The sequence below is a fragment of the Amphiura filiformis genome, chromosome 7 (assembly GCF_039555335.1).
Source record: "Amphiura filiformis chromosome 7, Afil_fr2py, whole genome shotgun sequence".
NCBI classification, from domain to species: Eukaryota; Metazoa; Echinodermata; class Ophiuroidea; order Amphilepidida; family Amphiuridae; genus Amphiura; species Amphiura filiformis.
Genome location: NC_092634.1, coordinates 14,495,128 through 14,509,209, shown reverse-complemented (window position 1 = coordinate 14,509,209; position 14,082 = coordinate 14,495,128). Strand labels below are relative to the sequence as shown.

General features: G+C 35.2%; 1 protein-coding gene across 1 annotated transcript in view; it reads left to right on the top strand.

Annotated features, from left to right (window-relative positions):
• Positions 1–7,380: 7,380 nt before the first annotated feature.
• Positions 7,381–14,082, top strand: part of LOC140157661 (kinesin-like protein KIF1A) — a 204,542-nt gene continuing 197,840 nt past the window's right edge. The window contains exons 1-2 of the mRNA XM_072180901.1: positions 7,381–7,475; positions 9,447–10,067. Of these exons, the coding sequence (XP_072037002.1) occupies positions 9,968–10,067 (100 nt within the window). The 5' untranslated portion in view covers positions 7,381–7,475; positions 9,447–9,967. The remainder of the gene's footprint in view (positions 7,476–9,446; positions 10,068–14,082) is intronic.

The window sequence follows — 14,082 nt, the reverse complement described above, 5'->3', positions numbered from 1 at the left end:
CAAGGACAACACAAAAACAGCTGCCACGAGCTCGAATCAGACGGGGAAAACTACAAGCATCACTATCCCATACCACGGTGACTTGTCTGAGAAACTCAAAAGAATTTACCGCGACCACGGGATCACCACTCATTTTAAACCCACAAACACTATCCGCCAGTCCTTAGTGCATCCCAAGGACAAACAGCCTAAGGGTAGGATCAGTGGTGTGGTCTACGGGTACGCTGTTCGGAGGAACAAGCCTGTCAGGACTCCTACATTGGAGAAACCGCCCAACCTCTTCACAACCGCATGCTACAACATCGCAGAGCCAGCTCAGGTGGTAACGACTCAGCGGTTTTTCTGCATCTAAAAGCCAGCGGACACCATTTTGACACCAAGGACGTCCGTATTCTTGACCGTGAGCAGCGTTGGTTTGAGCGGGGTGTGAAAGAGGCTATCTGGGTGAGAGCGGAGCAACCATCTCTCAACCGCGGGGGAGGCGTCCGGGCCAAGCTGTCACACGGCTGGGACCGAATCATAAAGGACCTTCCTCGTCGATTGTCATCAATACCGGAAGTGTCCGGTACTCAATTTGCATCACAACCCAGCTGAAGACTGAAGGTTTCAGTCGCAACGTCGGTTCGTCCGTCAAAAATAGGTATGTCTGGTTGACCAGATTTAAATCAAATCTTATTATAACTCATAGTACATTGCATGGATGCTGCTATCTACTGAAGATAGCTCATATTACATTGCATTGCTGCTATCTACTGAAGATAGCTCACATTATATTGCATGGATGCTGCTATCTACTGAAGATAGCTGATATTACATTGCATGGATGCTGCTATCTACTGAAGATAGATGATATTACATTGTATGGATGCTGCTGTCTACTGAAGATAGCTCATATTACATTATGTGAATGCTGCTATCTACTGAAGATAGCTCATATTACATTATGTGAATGCTGCTATCTACTAAAGATAGCTCATGTTACATTATGTGAATGTTGCTATCTACTGAAGATAGCTCATATTACATTGCATGGATGCTGCTATCTACTGAAGATGGCTCATATTACATTATGTGAATGCTACTATCTACTGAAGATGGCTCATAGTACATTGCATGGATGCTGCTATCTACTGAAGATAGCTCATATTACATTGCATGGATGCTGCTATTTACTGAAGATAGCTCATATTACGTTGCATGCATATGCTGCTATCTACTGAAGATAGCTCATATTACATTATGTGAATGCTGCTATCTACCGACGATAGCTCACATTACATTGCATGGATGCTGCTATTTACTGAAGATAGCTCATATTACATTGCATGGTATACAAATAATGAATGTTTATGAGTGCAATGGTAAGAATATTTTCATGAGTTGAAAAATGGAATGTTCCATTCAACGAAGCGAAGCTGAGTTGAATGGAACATTCCATTTTTCAACGAATGAAAATATTCTTTCCATTGCACGAATGAAAAAACATTAATTATTTGTTTTATATAACATCTAAGTAGATCTTTGTCATTTGATTGGTAGATTGTAATGGCTTTGCACGAGTTGAAAAAATAATAAAAAGGCCTATCATACGAATCGTAGACAAGTCCCAGGAGACAAGTAGGCCTTTTTTAAGCAATATATTCATGTATCATCCACAAATAAGCCATTCAAAAGTAATATTATAAGGGCCTGTCCCCTATCATTATTTATATCAGGCTTTTACTACGAGGTAAAATAGAATTTAAGCTTACCTAGTCACTGGGCCTAAGTAATGCATATTTTAAGCTTACCTTTTTTACTTTCTTGTTTTCTACTTTTTCTTTGCCCCAAAGAAAAAAATCGGAATAGGCATATTCGCGGCTTTATTTGTAGATGTGGATTATCATCCAGAATTGCCGAAAATAAGTTTGTTGTTTTAAATCTCCCATAAACAGTGTGCCACTGTTGGCCGATCGGACCGAATAAACATAGCTGTGCAATAGAACGTACGGAATATAACAAAATTGCACGGTGCATATAACGAAAATGCACGGCACATATAACCAAATTCCACGGTAGTGACGTAGGCCGTAAAATAGTTTATTTATTGAATGACATGTGACCAACAATCAACCAATCAAATGACAAGGATCTACTTAGGTGTTATATAATATACAAATAATGAATGTTTATGAGTGCAATGGTAAGAATATTTTCATGAGTTGAAAAATGGAATGTTCCATTCAACGAAGCGAAGCTGAGTTGAATGGAACATTCCATTTTTCAACGAATGAAAATATTCTTTCCATTGCACGAATGAAAAAACATTCATTATTTGTTTTATATAACATCTAAATAGATATTTGATTTGTTGATTGTAATGGCTTTGCAGGAGTTAAAATATTGTACGAATCGTAGACAAATATGCCTTTTTTTTAGCAATACATTCTTGTATCACCCAAAAATAAGCCATTATTATTTTAAGGGTCTATTATTATTTTTACCAGGCGTTTGCTACGCAGTAAAATAGAATTTAAGCTTACCTAGCCACCGGGCCTATCCAATGCGTATTGTAAGCTTACCTTTTCACTTTTCTTGTTTTCTACTTTTTCTTTCCCCAAAGAAAAAAAAATCGGAATATGGCTATTCGCGGCTTTCCTTGTAGGCCCTAGATGTGGATTATATTTCTTCAAAACTATTCATCCAGTATTGCCGCAAATTAAGTTTGTTGTTTTAAATATCCCGTAACACGGTAGGGCCTATGCTATGCATACTGTTCGGCGATCGGACTGAAAAAAACACACCATGTAATCTAGCCGTGCAATAGAACGTACGGAATATAACGAAAATGCACGGTGCATATAACGAAAATGCACGGCGCATATAACCAAATTCCACGGTAGTGACGTAGGCCGTAAAATAGTTTATTTATTGAATGACATGTGACCAACAATCAACCAATCAAATGACAAGGATCTACTTAGGTGTTATATAAATGCTGCTATATATACTGAAGATAGCTCACATTACATTGCATGGATGCTGTTATATACTTCATTAATATATTCTTGTTCATTGATTGGTTAAAAGTGGATCACATGACCAAAAATAGTTCTACCATCAGTACTCCTATCCGTAAATAGTACCTCTAAGCCGTAAATAGTGTTTTCAATGTCCCGGATGAGCCGTAAATAGTACCTCCAAGCCGTAAATAGTACTTTTGACCATGCCTTCCGCGTGCGCGCATTCGATGCGACGGAACAGCTCACGCACGCGAAACTGCCATAGCGTCATTTCGCGCTGCTGTAATTGGTTAGCCCGATTTTAGGCTATTCGATTTTTAGAAGGGTAGGTTGTGCTTAAATTAGCCGTGCTGTTCACTCAGGATAGAAGCGGGAGAGTCAAAATGTCAAATAATTTTCTTTTAACAAATCAATGAACAAAGAACATATTAATGAAGTATATAAAACAAATATATACTGCCTTTATTCGAAGTTCTGTTTAAAACTACGGTCCTTCGTTGAGATCAATTAATACTATTTTCCTTCAGGGCTGCGCCCCTCAGGAAAATAGTACTATTGATCTCACCTCGGGCCCATAGTTTTAACCAGAACCTCTCATGGCAGTATATATTTGTATACTATCTACTGAAGATAGCTCATATTACATTATGTGAATGCTGCTATCTACCGACGATAGCTCACATTACATTGCATGGATGCTGCTATTTACTGAAGATAGCTCATATTACATTGCATGGATGCTGCTATATCTACTGAAGATAGCTCACATTACGTTGCATGGATGCTGCTATCTACTGAAGATAGCTCATATTACGTTGCATGGATGCTGCTATATCTACTGAAGATAGCTCATATTACATTATGTGAATGCTGCTATCTAGGCCTACTGAAGATAGCTCATATTACATTATGTGAATGCTGCTATCTACCGACGATAGCTCACATTACATTGCATGGATGCTGCTATTTACTGAAGATAGCTCACATTACATTGCATGGATGCTGCTATATCTACCGACGATAGCTCACATTACATTGCATGGATGCTGCTATCTACTGAAGATAGCTCATATTACATTATGTGAATGCTGCTATCTACTGACGATAGCTCACATTAATCTACTGAAGATAGCTCATATTACATTGCATGGATGCTGCTATCTACTGAAGATAGCTCACATTACATTATGTGAATACAGCTATCTACTGAAGATAACCCATGTTATGCATTATGTGAAAGGCGCTATCTACTAAAGATAACTCATATTACATAATGTGAATGCTGCTATCTACTGAAGATAGCTCATATTTCATAATGTAAAATGCTGCCTCTACTGATGATAGCTCATATTACATTTTATGAATGCTGCTATCTACTGAAGATATCTCATATTACATTGCATGTATGCTGCTATCTACTGAAGATAACCCATGTTATGCATTATGTGAATGGCGCTATCTACTAAAGATAACTCATATGCTGCCTCTACTGAAGATAGCACATACTACATTGCATGTATGCTGCTATCTACTGAGGATAGCTCATATTACATTTTAATGAATGTTGCTATCTACTGAAGATATATAGCTCATATTACATTGCATGTATGCTGCTATCTACAGAAGATTATTATGTGAATGCGGAAGATAGCTCATATTATGCCGATATTAATGCAATCTACATGTACACGATATAACATATAAGTAGGCCTATGTGAATGCTGCTATATAATATACAGACATTAGCTCATATTACATTAATGTGAATGCTGCTAAGGCTGAAGAAAGACCATGTTACATTATTTGAATGTTGCTATCTACTGAAGATAGCTCCTACTATTGTGCTCTTGTCTTCATAGGGGTGAGTTGCTTTACAATGAGCGCCTTCAAAGGCTTAGACTCTCTGGAGAACAGATAATTATCTTATAATTAAATTATAATTTATCTTAATTAAGATAAAATTAATGGCTTATGGAATGATGTGGGGCCGTAGTAGTCAGCGACAACCTGTAAAGTGTGCCGAGGCTTGTGGATCAATGTCTACCCAGCAAACACAAAACGTTTTCGACATCATTTGCAAAAGGTTATAAAAGGTTGTCAGAAAACGTTTAAATGTCGGGTTATATAAAGGGTACATTAATGGTATAAAACGTTTTCATAACATTAAATAACATTTGTTGGTAATTTACTGCACAGCAAACACAAATGTTTTACAGAAAACATTTAAATGTCGGGTTATATAATGGGTATAAATACGTTTTAATAACATTCCAAAAACATTTTGAAAACTTGGTACAAATCATTCTAAACAGAATGTTATTTTGGGGTTGAAAAATATTTTGCAAAAATGTTTGCCCAAAATATTTACAATAACGTTTTTAAAATGTTTTCACGACCTTTATATAACCCGACATTTAAATGTTATTAAAACGTTTTGTAAAAAAAACATTTTAAGAACATTTCTGTGTTTGCTAGGTGCAAATATTTTAACATAATGTTATGTAAGTGTTGACAACATATTTGGCCAAAAATGTTTGCAAAAATAGTTTACAATGACATTTCGAAAACATTTTAAAAATATTGTTGTAGTGTGTTTTCATACAAAACGTTTTTAAAACGATTTCATGACCTTTATATAACCCGACATTTTAATGTTATTAAAACGTTTTTACCTAAACCAAAACCCAAAATATAACTATTTAAAACGTTTTAAAAACGTTTTTGTGTTTGCTGGGTAGGCAATGTGCCTGTGGTGCGTAACGCACTATAAATCACTGCGCTTTTTTTAAAAACATGTTTAATGTACGCCATTTCATCAGCATTCATTTGACAGAATTGACAGTTTTTTAACAAACTTAATTTAAAAAATTTGTTGTTCCGGAAGAGTGAATATAGAAAGAAGGAATAAAGAACGAGAGGAATAAAGGCGGGAAGAAAGGGAAGAAAGAAAATAAAGGGAAGGAATAAAGAAAGAATGGAATAAAGAAAGAATGGAAGGAAGAAAGGGTAGAAAGTTATGAAGGAGAAATGCAGAAAAAAGGAAGGAATTTGGACAGAAAGAATGAAGGAATAAAGAACGAAGAAAGGAATGAGTAAAAAAATGAATAAAGAGAAAGGACGGAATAACGGGAAGGAAGGATTAAATGGAAAGAAGAAATAATAAAGGAGTGAAGGAAGGAACAGAGAAAGAAAAATGAATAGAGGAGGAATAAAGGAAGGAAAGAAGAACGAAGGAAGCAAAAAAGACGGAAGGAATAAAGAAATAATGATAGAAAAGAGTATGCCCACAGAAAGAAACAAAGGAAGAAAAGAAAAGAATGAGAAAGGAAGGAGGGAGTAAAGAAATAAAGTAGGCCTAAAGGAATAAAGAAAAATAACGGAATAAAGAAGAATGGAGAAAGGAAGGAAGGTATATGAAGTAAAAATAGGATGAATTTAGGAGGTGAAATAAGAGAATTAAAAAAAATGAAAGAAGGAAAGAATAGATAAAGAAAGATTGAAGGAAAAATGAAGGAAGGAATAAAAGAAAGAGTAAAGGAAAGAATGAAAGAATGGATGGATGAAGAAAAGTGAAAGAAAGGAAGAAATAAAGGAAAGGAAGAAATAAGGACATAAAGGAAGGAATAGGGAAAGACTAACTGAAGTAAAGAAATAATAAAAAGGGAGGTATATGCCTAAAGAATAAATCAATTCGGGTAATAAAGAAAGTATAGGGTAGGCCTATTATTTTCTTTTACATTTGTTCGTCTTTTCTAATATTCATAATATCAGAAAAGAAGAAAAATAAAATAAAGAACGTAAAGTAGCCTACATGTAGGAACGAAAGTAGGAACGAAATGAAAGAAAGGAATGGAGGGATGAAAGAAAATAAAGGAATGTAATAAAAGAAAGGAAGGGAAGAGAAATGAAGAAACTCGGCCTAAGGAACGAAGGAAAAAAATGCCGAGGAGAGGAAGAATAAGGAAAAGCAAAGCAAATGGAAAGCACTTGAACTTGGTAGAAACGAGGGAACAAAAGAACAGGGACGGAAGGAATAAAGAAAAGAATGGATAAAGATAGAAAAGAGTAAAGAAATAAATGAAGGAATGGAAATATTTACGGGAACTTGAAAAAGGCCTGGTAAAATAAAGGGAAGGAAAATATAAAGGGAGGAATGGAATATGCTATTGGAAGGTAATAAAATTCCAATTAATATTTTAGTTTGTTTTTAATATGTTTTTGATATGCTGTAGGCTAATGAGTTATAAAAAATGTGAACTGTACTAAATTACACACTATATCAGCTTTTATATCCTACACAGTATGGCGTACTGCACAAGCTTATGGCAGGCAAATCATAAGAAAAGATGTGGCCAATGCGAAACCGAGGTTGGGCTCATTAATTAATTTGGGCGTTTCCTTAGGTGGGAAAACAGGCAACCCAGCCATAACATTACAGCAGGGCCGACTGTCAAGAAAGCAGGATTGGGCACGGTAGGTGACGTAAATTTCTCTCTAAAATTCACATTTTCCTCAGATTTCATGACACCAAATTGTTACTGTATGTTTTAAATGGTGTATGTATTACCTACATTCAGGTTTGTGTGTTTTATTGTGGCTTGATCTTAAATTAACAGCTGTCTTCCATCTGAGACTAAGCTCGTACTATACTACAATATTGTGTGTGTGATCATGTGATGGAGGGAGGACCTGTTCACTTTCACTGCAGTGTTTTATTAGTAAGCTTACACACAGTTATAGCTCAGAGCCTCAGTGTGTTGCACAGTCTGCATTACACTGCAGTCGTGTATCACGCCATAAAGAGGTAAATAGGCTCTGTTGTAGGATATAATTGTAAAACACAAAGTCAGCGATTTGCTGTGCACCGCCCTGTATAAATAATGTGTTGATCAAGAAATTATCTACTAGCTAGTACTATCCATGATGACATAATAGTAACTGTGTGGAACAGTAGATAGAGTGTTGAACAATTACCTATTTCAGTCACTTAAAGGAATATTTTGTGATCCTAGCATCCTCTTTTTATAACATTTTTCAGTACATATCCACGAAAAAAGCATATTCCCAAAATTTCAGTTGATTCCGATTTTGCGTTTGCGAGTTATGCATGATTATGTGTATTACACTGCTCCATAGACAATGCGTTGTAATTTCGTTCTGGTGCACCAGAACGAAATTCAAATTTCACAATATCTTTGCTAAACGAATTAATCTGCAAGAAATATTTTGTACATAAACATAATGCAGCCTAGCCAGAGGTTTCCAGTGATATAAAAATCTCAACTTTTTTTGAGAAAAGTGGGGGGATGAGGCTGTGGATCATGAAATGCCCTTTTAAAGGAGTATTTTGTGATCCTAGCATCCTCTATTTATGTCATTTTTCATTAGATATCCACGAAAAAACCTATTCCCAAAATGTCAGTTGATTCCGATTTTGCGTTCGCGAGTTATGCATGATTATGTGTATTACACTGCTCCATAGACAATGCCAATGGGTTGTAATTTCGTTCTGGTGCACCAGAACGAAATTCAAATTTCACGATATCTTTGCTAAGCGAATTAATCTGCAAGAAATATTTTGTACATAAACATTATGTAGCCAGAGGTTTCCAGTGATGTAAAAATCTCAACTTTTTTTGAGAAAAGTGGGGGGATGAGGCTGTGGATCACGAAATGCCCTTTTAATCATCGCTAAAATTCAAATGCATAACAGTTCTGTGTGAAGTTTGATGTTACTGAAATTTACTGCAACTACTGCACTGGAAATTTTATTTCAGCACAGACAACAGTTGTAGAGTTACCGGTACAGTAAAAAATGAGGGAAAACCAGTATTTGATCAATAAATCAATAACTACTTACCTTGAGTTGCTGAATTGTCAGTGCAGTAGTTGTAGTCCTTGCCCCTATAATATCATTAATATGCATACCGTATTTAGTCAAATAAACGCCCTGGAGCGTTACATTTTCCCAAGGGGGGTTTATTAGAGGTCATTTTAGCACGACAATTCCGTTAAAATCATTAGGTAAGCTTAAAAGTCACGCTAAAATGGCCAATGGCGAACTATGAACTTTTGACACTGACTTTTGGTTCACTTCTGGGTTTCTGATCCAGATTTTCGCCAATTATTGACGCTATTATTGACCATGTGCGCAACTTGGTAAGCTTACTACACAAGATAGCATGGAATTATCTGCATTTTTTAAACATCTTGGTTGAAAAAAAGTGGTGGGGGCGTTTATTTGAGGGGGGGGCCGGGCGACTATTTGACGAAATACGGAATCTTACTTGTCATCAGTGCATTATAATTTTTGAGAAAAATGCAACATTAGGCAAAAAATTGGTCAGGGGTGTAGTATCACCTTAATTTATTTTATTAAATTAGAAGATTTTTTTAATTGTTATTTTATTGTTTTAACCTTTCTCTTTATATCATTACTTTCAGATACATTCCCATTACCATTTATGAAGAAAACATCACCCACCAATATGTGAAAACCCTGGAACACAATTAACGCAAAACTTCAACAAGCCGGCCCAGAATTAAATCTACGCAAACACCAAAAGAAACATCAACAACGGAAAAACCCTGACATTCTACGCAACAAAGGGAGCCTTGTACTTTAAACATCGAGTGCTGTATATATACATAGACTGTATGATATCTATATCTACACTGTAATTTATATTGTACATACGTAGGATAACTGCATTGTGGACTAGGTATTAGGAGACACTACACTACAGCATTAAACAAGGTGGAATGGCATTTGCATTATGGATCGTATCCCACAATTCATTGCATTTCTAGCTCTTCCATCTTGTTTACATACTGACTCAACTCAAACTATAGAGAGATAAGATAACCATGCTGTAAATATATCAACTTTGATGTAGACAAAGGATAAATACTAGACTATTTGGAAACTTGTAAAATAACTTTTGAGCTAGGAGCTTAGAATCACCATGTCATCTGTAAAAGTAGCAGTGCGGGTCCGTCCGTTTAACTCGCGGGAGATAGCACGGGATGCAACATGTATTATACAGATGAAAGATAACACTACAGGTAGGTATATTGTGGGGTGTGTTGTGGGTGTGGGGATGGGGGTGTGTTGCATTTGACAAAGAATATCTGGGGTGTGTGTACTTGTGGGGGTATTCTTGTGTGAGTGTATACAAACATACTGTGCTTTTTGACAAGTGAAACATTATTCAAATCAAAATTATTCAAATCGTGTTCCAAGTAAAAAACAAATCCATGAATTTGGTGTTTTTTTGTTTTTATGTTCTTCTGTGAGTGTGTAGGCAAACATACATGCTTCTTGACATGTGAAACAAAATGATTCAAATTGTGTTCCAAGTATAAAACAAAATCCATTTGGTGTTTTTTACCGTAAAAACACACTATATAAGAATATAGCAATAATGAATTCAAAAGCGTGCATTAATTTCAAACAGGCGGAAGGCAGGAAAGTCAGAATCAAGTGCAAATGGCCTAAAGTAGAGACCAAAATTTTGTAAATTCTGTGTTGTTTTCCATTTTCCAACAAATACAATATTTTATTCATTAAAAAACACAAAGTAAACAGTATGTTTTTCTAGAAACACTGAATCCAAAATGGCGGTTCACACATGCAAAATCGGCAGCGTAGTCGAAGAAAAAAGTCAGAAAACTGCAAATAGATGACCCCTAAAGAGTAAAGATGTGATGTCAAATGACGACATCTCCAGTCTAACTGCAAGGAATTATGGGATTTACCATAAACCGGAGATTCACTGGAGAACAGTTTTAAGATATTCTTTGCAAGGGAGTAGGCCTACATTAAAGTTTATGGTTAAATATTATAATGAAAAATCAAAATGAAGCACTCCATCACCTTTTCTGAAGTATGAGGGTGTAAGACGCTGAAATCTAGAGAGTTGGTTAGAAATGCTAAACATTGATGACCTACTGGTGAGTGGGGTATTGGGTCTTGAAGCACATTCTTCAACAATTCTCTACTCCCACTCAACATAACCCTTAACATTCAGGTGACACCTACAAGTCAGAAATGATATCGTATACTTCCCACAATGCATTTCTTTTAATTTCAATTTTCTGTACTGATTTGCTGTCTAGTGCAATTAACATTACACATGGGTTGATATTGACAAAAAGTATCTCAATGAAAAGATCCAGATCTTGCAATATATGTTTATTTCTTGACAATTGACCCATGTTTAGCCAGTCTTTACTGAAACCTGTACAAAGTGTATCATTTAATTGGTGTAATGAGGTGATGCATCATATTGCAAAGGATTCTGGGAAGGATAAGATATCTTCTGTGCCTAGTGGCAAAGCCCAAAATGTTTCAAACTTGCTTTGATTTGCCATTGACAAAAACAAATTATGAAATCTGTGCACATTAAAATAAAACCATAAACTAAAAAATCAGAGCCCCTTCAGTGGTGTAGCCAGGATGTTAGAAAAAAGGCCAGAGTAAAAAATGGAAGAGAACATGGCCCTTTTCCGACTTAATTTTCTCTGAGGAATCACAGATTAAGTCCAAAGTATATAAAACTACATGATACATCTTAGTGTTCATAAATATTAAGAATATTAAAAATTTGGGCGTGAACTAATGTGTCTACCCTTATTCTGCCCTTAAGGTGGTATATGAGGATTTTTAAATAGATTAAAGTTACCCATATGGTCGCATGTCATATTAGTTGGGTACAATTTCCATTACATGGTCAAAAATGACAAAAAATGTATTTTTTGATATATGTTGTACATATTGGCAACCTAATAATTAACACCATTTTAAACCTTATCACATGCTTAATTTTTGAGATAATGCTTAATTACTAATTAATTAATACACAGGCCTCTATGTAAATCTCAATTTTCAAATGCGTTTTTCTCAAATTGGACCTCAATTACAAAAATGACTGTAAAATTTTTATTTTATGCAAGAATGTCATCAGATTTAGAGGATATGTTCTCAATACATTAATGCTTCAAATTAACTATTTAAAATAATTGCACGTATGTTAATTACATCGTGAAGGTCAATGACCTTTTTACGAGTAATTAGCGAGACAGTTGTTCTATTATTGAGGAAATGAATATCAAGAAGAGAAATGTACATTAGCATGTTGCTAAAAAATACTGAAATTCAACTAGGATTTCATTAAAAATAAAAAAATGGAACATTTATACCCTTTAAGGTGGTACTACACCCCATGATAAATTTGTGACAATTTTGGCATTTTTTCTCAAAAAATAATAACACATTGGTAACAAAAGTTATGTATATTATAGGGGTAAGGAATCAAGTTTATTTAGGATAAGAAAAGAGGTACTGCTAGAATGTACCTCAATTGTTAACATACATGTATAATGAACCCCTTATCTTGAATCACTGAAATTTCGGTGAAGTATATTGGATTCCTTAATAATATACATAACTTTTGTTACCAGTGTGTACACAAAATGTAGTTAATTTTTGAGAAAATGCAAAATTAGTAACAAAATTTATCAGGGGGTGCAGTACCACCTTAAGTAGTCAGTAATTGTTTTAGTTGTACAAATTCAACGTTCAAAGCTGTCAACACATCATACCCTCACTAGATTTGAAAAAGTAACTGGTAGTTTTGACATGCTGACATGTGAATTTTCACATAGGCCCTATTGCACACCCCCGCATCCGCCTGCTCCACATCCGCCTGCTCCTCCACCCCTGGCATTTTTCATTTCAACTGATGTGATTTTTTTACTGAATGATGTATAATTGTATGCTTCAGTAGATTGAAAGAGTATAAAATTAGGCTTAAAAAGAGGTATGAACCACTGCTGTAGGATATGGGGTTACGGAAAGCTAATCAAATTTGTATCACAATTTTCAGAAAAGTGTATTCCCTCCACCCTTTTTGCATACCCAACTTATGACATGCAACCATATGTTACTGTAGGTTTCTTGATCAAGTAAAATAAATAACATGCATGTGTATCGTCTCCGCCCTCAGCCACCAATTTCTTTTGGAGATTTTGTTATTTTCCGTATTTGTTCCCCAATTACTTTAGTTTCTGAAATTGTTGTGAAGCAAAAACTAGGGGTAAAGCCTTGGGGAAATAAAAAAAAATATATTAGGGGCCTACCAGGCCTCCCTGTTTTTATGACAATGTTCTCAAGCCTTTGCAATTATAATTTTACATAGAAATAAATGGTCAATGTATAACAAATTAATGAATACTAAGGACCTCCTCCCCTCAACAAATTTTGAGATTGCTATTTATTTTACTTGGCTTTAGTTTGTTTCATTAGTTAGTGAACATTGTGAGTACTGCTAAAAATAGTGAATTTTCATGCATACTTTTTGAGCTGTGTTGATTGTGAACTACGCTGCTCAAATTAATGTTCTACAAAAAAGTTGCACCTTTACTTACATGTATTTAAGAATAGCATGGTAAAATGTTAGAGACCTCACCTATGGCATTTCATTTCTTTAAATTGAGTTACTTGGTAAAAAACTTCAGCTATATGCCATTTACAAATAAGACTGTAAAGGGAACGTTGAAACAAATGACATCACATTTTGAATGTCAACTCAAATTGACGAAATACAAGAGAAATTTCCTTTGAAAAAAGGTTGAATAAATTTAGCATTCTAGAATATTAGGTTTGGGACTGGGATTTGCTTCTTATATTGATAGATCTGTGAAGATGTTTTGGAATATGGGGGAACATGTGAGGTTTGCCCTGCCTGGGATTTAATTAAGATTTGTTTTAAAGGAAGACTTGGTTTTGGAAGTGGAATAGACAAAAAGTGACGTGTTCAGTCACATTAGGCTATTCCATTTGAAATGCACATCCCTTGTGGAAAATAAATTGTTAAAGGCTTAAGGGCTGGGGTATGAACGTTTGGACAGTATTTATTGTGGGACATTAGAGCACATCAGACATATCGAATTGCATTCTGAATACGAAGAATGTCATTCTGATATATCAAATAATTTTGATTTTTTGAAATTCGCAATTTAATACACATTTTATGGCAAATCATTAAAAATTGATATTTTGATATTTAACAGTACTTGA